This window comes from Amphiura filiformis, chromosome 15 (assembly GCF_039555335.1).
Source record: "Amphiura filiformis chromosome 15, Afil_fr2py, whole genome shotgun sequence".
Lineage (NCBI taxonomy): Eukaryota > Metazoa > Echinodermata > Ophiuroidea > Amphilepidida > Amphiuridae > Amphiura > Amphiura filiformis.
In genome coordinates this window covers 34,654,014-34,663,597 of record NC_092642.1, presented here as the reverse complement: position 1 = coordinate 34,663,597, position 9,584 = coordinate 34,654,014, and the positions used below count along the sequence as shown (strand labels likewise).

General features: G+C 36.8%; 1 protein-coding gene across 1 annotated transcript; it reads left to right on the top strand.

The window, feature by feature from the left end:
- The first annotated feature begins 928 nt into the window (after positions 1–928).
- LOC140171556 (cytochrome c oxidase assembly protein COX18, mitochondrial-like) lies at positions 929–8,685 on the top strand. The gene is given in 7 exon segments (XM_072194830.1): positions 929–1,281; positions 1,284–1,340; positions 1,343–1,533; positions 4,923–5,076; positions 5,444–5,587; positions 7,297–7,385; positions 8,464–8,685. Coding segments are annotated over 7 exon segments (1,164 nt in total). The 5' UTR covers positions 929–932; the 3' UTR covers positions 8,644–8,685.
- The last annotated feature ends 899 nt before the right edge of the window (positions 8,686–9,584 follow it).

The window sequence follows — 9,584 nt, the reverse complement described above, 5'->3', positions numbered from 1 at the left end:
TTTTTCAAACTTATAAAAACAGATCCCAGAATGTTTTTTCACATTTTTTCATTGTAGTCATCAAATATGTGTTGAAATTGTTGCTAGATATGGAGTATAAATCCCTCCTCAAAGTGTATAAAAGCCTAGGGCTTCATTTTCACCTTGTTCTTTATTGTTGTTTTTCTATAAAATGTGTCTTCTGTGAAGGGGCTTACAAGGGTTTTTACAGTGTAGAAACCCTCTAGCTTTGGGGGGCTTCGCCCCCTCAACCCCCACCGGGGCTTTGCCCCTGCACCCACCACGGGCCCTTAAGCGGGCCCCTGGACCCCCAAAATCAGAGGTGATACTACTGGCCATGTACTCTGTTTTCTAGGTTTTCAATGTTGGCAGGTATGTATCAGTCACCTTTTTGTACCGTTCGCAGAGCGTGACGTCTGCACAACAACAGCCTAATATGGGCATAATGGCTCCGCCCAATGAACCATATACGGCGCTGTCAATCATCCTTTTCGAAGCTACGTCACATTATAGCTCATTCATATAACTTTGCCTCATTAATCCATATTTGGCGGGAACAGTAAATTGGTTCAGCAACTCACAGGTCGAGATCGAGCTACCTGACGGAGACATGCTGAGGGTTTCGTCCAGCAGTGGACCAACAATGGCTGATGATGATGATGATAGTTGTTAGGGTCTCTACAACCTGGATATAGTCCATGTTGTTCTCAAATGCATCAATTATAAGGGTTCTGTACAGATTTGAAACATGGTTGTAGGACCCACTTTGTCTCGTTGCCATATCATTGTGAAAGCTAAATTCAGATTCATGAGTAATAATTTTTTTTGGATTTGGCTAACAAAAAATTAACCAACTTACTGTTTTTGTTATGGTATTTTTATTTTTATGTGTTTGTTTACTCTTCAACAGGAAGTAACTTCGAGAAGTACAGATGTTTCAAACCATGGCTCTTGTAAAAATAGCACAAATACCCATCAGGACAAGAACACAAGTTACGTGGAGAACTTTTACAACATTTCGACAAAGCAAGCTATTGTACCAGAACAGTGGATCTTCAACATTACAGCAGTGGCATGTTAAATCGTCAAGAAACCTTGCGAACTATGTCAAAAGTTGCAGATATGCAAGTATATGTTGTACAACACATTCTAGAGAAAGAAAATTATTACAACATGACTTAGTTTCTTCAGTGCAATTATCAAATTCAAGACGGGGTGTAGCCACAGAGCCTAGCAGCGGATATGAGGCGGTGCTTGCCTCTCGACCTGTCCAGTTAGCACAAACAGTTTTGAGCAGTTTCATGACTTGACAGGTCTCCCATGGTGAAGTACAATAGTAGTTCGACTATAACTTTGAGACTGCTGTTGACATTGCCCCTGGCTGTGTATTCTAAACATATAGCTGCTAAGGTGGAGAAGTTACAACCAGAGATACAGACTCTTGCTAAACAGACATTTATAGCGAAGTATAGACATAGAGCCATGGCTGAGAAATGGTCTCAAGATAGAATAAAGAAGACAGTGTTTTATCTGGTAGGTGGTGGTATTATTATAAAATGAATCATTAACCATCAGGGCTGTACTTTTTTGTAAGATATCATCGTTGGACAGGGTGATGATATTCCAAAAAGTTGTTGACCTGCCAACAAAACTTGCCAGACTCATGATAGTGGAATACACACACATTTATGAGATTGTGGCAAAGTTCCTGCCACTGGTATGGTACGAGGGACGGTCAATAAGTTCGTAGAACAAGGTACTTGAAAGAGTACTAGCCAAATTCTTTCTATCTCACTCTTGAGCATGGTCACTACAAACCTTAATGCACCCGTCGCAATTTTTCTTTAAACCTTCTATGTCAACAAAATGGAAGTCTTCCGATAGCTCCTTGAGCCACTCTTCAGTAAAGGCTCACCAGCATTGATCACCAGCAAACCTGATATTATGAAGGTAGGGCTTAAAATTCTAAAATAGGTTTCACTAACTGGAGGCCATTCCTGAACCACAATGTGGTTACTTTCTAGTTAACTGACCCCTTTGTCGTGAATGGCAGCTAGGCAAACTAAGAATAGCGTACAGGACACAATCCGAGAATAGTCACATTCCTACCATCAACCTTCTTCACATGATGGCTTGCCTCAATTTTGCTATCAAAAGTGTATGATATATGCCTATGATTGTACTTTCATTTAGCAAATGATCTGTCATCAAGACTCTCCCTGGATCTCAGAAAAAGCGATGAAGACCTTGCACTATGGTGACCGAGTGATGGTCTTCTTAGGGGTGGGAGATCCAGGTGCGTCCACTAAATGCACTTGTAATTCCAGTGATTAATGTCTTGTCACCTTTAGCCACATATAAATTAAACTTGCCTCGGTCCTCATTGTAAGCGTATAGAAGGTGTGGACCTGAATATGTCAATTGGTATCAATTTTGTACATGAAGATTATGGGATCCCATCTAGAAGACACCCTGGAATACCCAATGTTAATGGATTAATGTTAAAAACATATTCATCAGAGTTGTCATATTTTGTGGCTATCTCATCTTTCTTATTTGGCTCCTTATTCATTATCAATGCCACTATACCAGCACATATATCATTAGTGGTGATGTCAGCAAGTCTTTTGGACCTTGGATGATCTTCAAGAACGCCCATTCCATTCTAGAACTCTAAGAACCATTTTGTTGCTGTTGAATACCACTGGGACTTCATTACCATTTACAGCAACTCTACATTGTTACATTTCATTTGAGTTTTCCCCGTCATCCGGAGAAATTTCCATAATGACCCTGTATTCACTTCTGGTAGTACCTGTGAATTCATGGAGGTAGGCTTCCTCTGAAGAGTGTCCTGCACACAGACAGTGATGCAAAAATCTAATATCTTTGCAGTAATGTTTTGAAGGAACAAGCTTTCAAATGAGATCAAATTCAATACCGTGCGACAAAGTAGCATACCGAGTTCTACGAACTTTTTGACCGCCCCTCGTATGTCATGGTTGTAAAGTTACAGCCCTACATATAAGTGCACAAACCAACTTCTGAGTTGGAGCAGGTTTTATGTGAAATACAAGCCATTGGCTAACAAAAAGATTAAATCCAGTACCCAAAGAGTACCGACTCAAAATTGCTCTCTGTGTAATGCTATCATAAATCCGCCAGCATTTATCGGCTAATGCCATAATGGAACAAAATTTGGTGTCTTTTACAAAGACAGTGCTCAGTGCACATTTTTTTGCACACACTACACGAAACATGCGATTGCTTGCACATAACGCAAGCAACCACCACACACTTTGAATCGAAGTTTGATTGGCGCATAGCGAATACACTACTTTGCCCTCTATGAGTGACATGCAAACATGGCGGAGTTGGTACTCTTTAGTTCTATCTCTTTGAATCATATATATGGCTCAAAATAAGCTAAGGTGTCATAAAAGTGTAACACACAATTATTTTTCCAGCTCTTTTCTTTTGGTCTCCAACCAGGTTTAAATTATAGTATGCACATATATCGTTCATAATACACTAAAAGAAAGATAAGTTATAGACCATTTACTTCACAAATTTAATTTTCTAGCCCTTGCGTACGTTATATTTGACAGACACAATTTTGATGATTTTCTGCAATCAAATAAAAATTTATAAAGTATTACATTTATAAAGTATTTTGTGGTTATTTAGGTGTAGGACCTACAGCAACTGATTGTGGAAAAAAATGTGTCCAAATATTACAATAAGGAGGATAAATTGTTATAAATAAAATATGTGTGTCTGTCAAGCCATAACATACGCAAGATGTCTGTCAAATGTAACATACAGAATAATAATTTGGCAAAAACAGTAGTTCAAGATGGGAAATTGAATAAAGATCACATGCAACTATAAATCACATGTTTTAAAACACTTTTATAAACTCTAAACATAATGTGAACATCAAGTGATTTTTAATTTTTTTAAACGTATTGCGTATGTTACTTTTGACAGACACATACAAATCTTGCGTATGTTACTTGCGTACAAATGTTTGACAGACAACACTTAACAATGGATTGTGTCATCAAAAAAGCTTCTCCTCACAAAGTGATAGTGCCACAAAGCTAGGTGGAGCTAAATGCTATGTCATGTAGCATAATTAGCTGTATCACCCTAGTTTAGCAGGAATTACAGCACCGTCTTGCGTATGTTACTATTTGACAGACATTTCAAGAAAAATTTTAAAATTGTTATATGTTCAAAAAAAGATGGCAGCCACTTACAAATTGATTATAATATGGAGAAATGAAGTTATTTACAATAGATTTACCCTTTAGTTTATGCTTCAAGTCTTTGTTTATAAAAAACTGAGGGACTTCAAAATCAATCAAAAGTTTGACAGACAATAGTAACATACATAAGGCAAACTTTTAAATCCTTTTTTGATCTGTTAACTTATAATTCATAATGCCTCTTTCTGTTTTTTGATTGGTTTACTGCACCATTTTGGGAAACAGGTCACATGAATTTCTATAAGGATCCATAAAAAAAATTAAAAGCTGTTGAAAAAAGGCGTCTCTTGGCATGTTACAAATAAAAGTGTAAAAATAGGCATTTTTACAGCTATATTTTTATTGTTTTAATTATTTAGAGTGAAAGGATTTTACTTAAATTGTGTATGCTATGTCTTTACTACCTAAACTTGCCACTAAACTAGCAAATATTCCATTTCTATAATTATTATTTTTAAAAAAAGATGTCAAAATATACAGGACTTCTCTAGTCTAACCTCTTTGACTATTCTGGCTTGTTGATTTGTTGTTGTTGCTGTTGTTGTCATCATCGTCGTTGTCGTCATCGTCGTTGTAGTTTACAGTTGCTCCACTTCTTTGTTTATAAATGACTCACAAAATGACTTGCTGTGTGTTATTTTCTCTTTTTAGTCTAAAACTCACGCCAAGGATCTGTATATACGAGACAACTGCCATCCGGGTAAAACCTTCACCATACTAATGACACAGCTACCTCTATGGATATGTCTCTCCCTGTCTCTCAGGAACATGAGTGGCTTCCACTTTGGTAACAAAATATTCACAGGTAAGCTCAAATGGGCTATTCCATTTAAAATCCACACTACCCCTGTGCATGATTTAGCTAAAGTCTTCCATATAGGGAGTATGAGTTTCAAATAGAATAGACAGTTGGGTAACTTCTATTTGAAGTGCTCACTCCATTTGTGGAAGATATAGGTAAAGCCATATATGCTTGCATCAGTCATTTGTAAAGCTACATTTTACAGAAAAACCCCATTGAAATTGAACATTTAGCTCCAAAGATATGAACAGTTCAGACTTCAGACTGATTTTGCTTGATCACATCACATATGGTGCTGCAATCATTTGAAATCAAGATGACATCAAATAAACATTAAAATAGGAAAGTTACCTTTCTCCCCTTTCCCTAGATCCAAACTTGTTGATATCAGACTTAAGTACCGGAGGAATGCTGTGGTTTCATAATCTAGCCGTAGCAGACCCATACTACATCTTCCCTGTTATGTTTGGTATGCTGAACCTCTTCAATATTCAAATGAATTTACTCCAGAAAGGTGAGAATTATTGAATTATTGGGCTATTCCAGATGAAATCCATACACCCCTATGGAAGATATGACTTTAATCTTTCACACAGGGTGTGTAGATTTCAAGTGGAGTCGCCCATTCAGGTAATCCCATTTGAAATTCACACTCCCTGTGTGGAAGATTAAGATCATGTCTTCCATAGGGGGTGTGTGGATTTCAACTGGAATAGCCCATTGCTCTATACTATGATCAGCACAAAATAGGCAGGACTTGCTCATTGATATAGAATACCATACACACAGCTGGGCACAGCCCCTATCTGAAGGAACTTTTGCCTATTGCGTGACTGATCAGCACTTTTTTTACTTTACACTGGCGTACAAAAATGCAAGTTGGGACTTTATTGATGGGCACAGTTACAAAAACTGAATCATTTTTGACTATTACGAGCTGATCATAAAATCTTGCACCATAATGATTTTACAAGTCAGCACACTCAAAACTGCACATACTAAATTTGAAGCTTAATCCCGCAACCGAATACGCACACAGGGGAAGTCAAAAGAAATATAGATAGTTCTTTACAGAAGACATGCAATTATGAGGAAATGTGCAACCTTCTATTGTCAATGTCAGTGTCTACATAGCAATAGTAATAAGCACATTGAGTCACTGAATGAGCATGCAGAAGAAAATCAAGCACAGCACTTGTCTGTTTTGTCAACTGTATTTTAATATATACAAAATAATATATAATCTTAATATGAAACCATTTCTTTTTTAACATACAAAATAATATTTATGAAATAGTGATAAAAATACTGAATACAAATTATACATGTACAATATATGCTTAAATACTTGGGAATATGTTTGAATAATAAGCAATACACTAGTATACATGATAACAAAGAAAATATTTGTCCTATTGTGGACACCATATATTGAAGGGGTGAACAATGGGCTGGGCTAGTCCAGTTGAAATCCATACACCCCTCATGGAAGACATGACCTTAATGTTTCACACAGGGAGTGTGAATTTCAAATGGGATTCCATTTGAAATCTACACCCCCTGTGTGGGAGATTCAAGTCATGCCTTCCATACAGGGTGTATGGATTTCAACTGGAATGTTCTTATTAGATAAAACCTGCAAACATCCACATCTCAGTTTAGAATGAGTTTTATATCTCTTTAAAAATTAAATTGGGCCTAAAAACATTTTTTGATTGGCGTAACCCGACCTACTCTAAAAAGAAGCCTGACCCTGACTTTTTTTTGCAAAAAAAAAGAGTTAAAAAGTATTTTTTTTAAATTGAATTAAGTTTTAAAAAAAGAAAAAAAAAAAAAAAGTTCCAAATAAATTTCAGCTTTAAAAGTTAAAAAAAAATCCCTACCTACCTACCATAATATTTTTTTATGTTATGCCAATCAAACCATTCTTTTAGGCCTTACTGATATTACTAAATTGTTGGTAAGCAATATTAAATCTTATGATCAAAACCAAATTTTTAACCCACTATTGACGGTTTCACCTTTGGTCCATAGTCACGATCTATGCAACCATGAAGTCGGGACCAGCAAGGCGAAACATTAACAGTCAATAGTGCTAAGTAAAAGTTTGGTTTTGATTAAAAGAAATCTTTTAATATTCAAATAACTACCAAGGAGCAGGTATAATATTGCCTGCTTGTCAAATCATCTTCATTGCAAAATTTGATATCTTTTTTGTTTCAGCTCCAATGATGAGAGGCCAAATAAACTTGCTGAGATTTATGCAGGTTGTTTCTATTGGTATGGTCGGGATTGCTACATTAGTACCTGCAGTAAGTATACAAAATGCTTTTGAAGAACTGATTACTTGGAAAATAAAACAAATGTAAATGTATCAACCTGCCCGAAAAATGAATCAACAGGAATCTGATCTGAAATCTGATGAATCCTCATATAAATATGTAAATTGTCCACCCAGCCATACGGAATACTATACCATTTTTCACCCTGATGTGGCAGTGACGTCAAAGCGTTGAGGCAACTGTGTCGCACACGCATCTATGCCTCGCACTTTTAGCGTGTGTATGCCAGCATTTGAGCGAACACAAGTGATTTGTACCTGTGCCTAATGAAATGCGCACTGACGTCACTGCCACATCAAGGTGGAAAATGGTATAGAGTTAAACAATTTGAACCTCATCCGTCACCAGAACAGCTTTAATATTGTTCAATTCACAAAAACTACAAAATAATGCCTAAACCAGTCACCATACCATACTATATCTATCATTATTATATAAAGTTTAGACTGCGTCGGCAATTAAAATTACAATAAGTTAATTAGCGTTTGTGCGGTATTTTTGTCTGTGCACCATTTATCCATTGTTTTTTTATTAACTTATTTCTCCGACGTCCAAATCGGTGTTTTTGTTTTGCATCAACTATCTGGTGCTTAATAGTTTGCTTATTTCTCCGACGTCCGTGTTTTGTAGATATATATCGCGCTTTTCGTTCGTATTTTTTCTCTACAATCCTGCATTGCTTTTTTCACCTGAAGAAGGGCTAGGCCCGATACCGGTTGTTGTGTAATTGAAATATATTCACGACAATTCTGTCACTTATAAACGCTAATTAACTTATTATCATTATTATATGTTGTATAGACAGTGTCCCTGTATTGGGCCACCTCAGCCTGTACCAGTCACCATAACCTTTACACATCTATTATTACTTATATGTTGTACAGTCAACATCCCTGTATTGGGCCACCTCAGCCTGTACCAGCCACCATAACCTTTACACATCTAGTATTACTTATATCTTGTACAGTCAATGTCCCTGTATTGGACCACCTCAGCCTGAACCAGTCACCATAACCTATCATACATCTATTACTTATATCTCCTACAGTCAATGTCCCTGTATTGGGCCACCTCAGCAACCTATAGTACCTGCCAGAATATCCTTCTCAAGCTGCCCTCAACAAGAGCCCTCCTAGGAATGCCTAGTACAGCATACGACAGTGACACACCACTGAGAGATATGCAGGACAGATTTAAAGAAAAATATTTCAAGAAAGGTAGCAAATAAGAAGTTGATGGGAAGGGTGGTGATAGTGAGATACCGTATTTCGTCAAAGCGTTACATTTTCCCAAGGGATGGCGTTTATTCAAGGTCAATTTTAGAACGATAATTCTCGTTAAAATCATTAGGTAAACTTAAAACTCATGCTAAAATGACGAACTATGAACTAGAAACACTGACTTCTGGTTCACTTCGGGTTTACAATCCAGATTTTAGTCAAAAAGTGGCGCTATTATCGACCATGTGGGCAACTTGGTAAGCTTACTACACAAGATAGCATGGAAATATCTGCATTTTTGAAACATCTTGGTTGAAAAAAGTGGTGGGGCGTTTATTTGAGGGGGGCGACTATTTGACGAAATACGGTAGGACTGCAAGCAAACAAAAGTTGATTATGTTACAGATAAGGAAAACAACATTAACAAATTAAAGTGAAATTTAAAAGGCCATTTTGTGATCCATAGCATCATCCCCCCACTTTTCTCAAAAAAAAAAGGTGAGATTTTTATATCATTGGAAACCTCTGGCTACATAATGGTTATGTATAAAAAAATTCTTGCAGATCAATTCGTTTAGCAAAGAAATAACAACACATTGTCTATGGAGCAGTGTAATACACATAATCATGCATAACTTGCAAATGCAAAATTGGAATCAACTGACATTTCGGGAATAAGCTTTTTTTGTGGATATCTACTGAAAAATGTCATAAAAAGAGGATGCTAGGATCACGAAATACTCCTTTAAGTAAAATTTACCAGTCCAAAATGATGCACGCATTGTGCAGAAATTAAAGTATCTTTGTGACTTTTCCCCTCTTAACCAGGCTTTGCCGTTTGAGGAGAGCTAGAGCGATTGCTCCCCATTACTCCCCTCAAATAAAGCTGAGGAGTGCTTTTTATTGCTCGCCTACCTTTGGTGTAACAATAATAACCACATATATACAG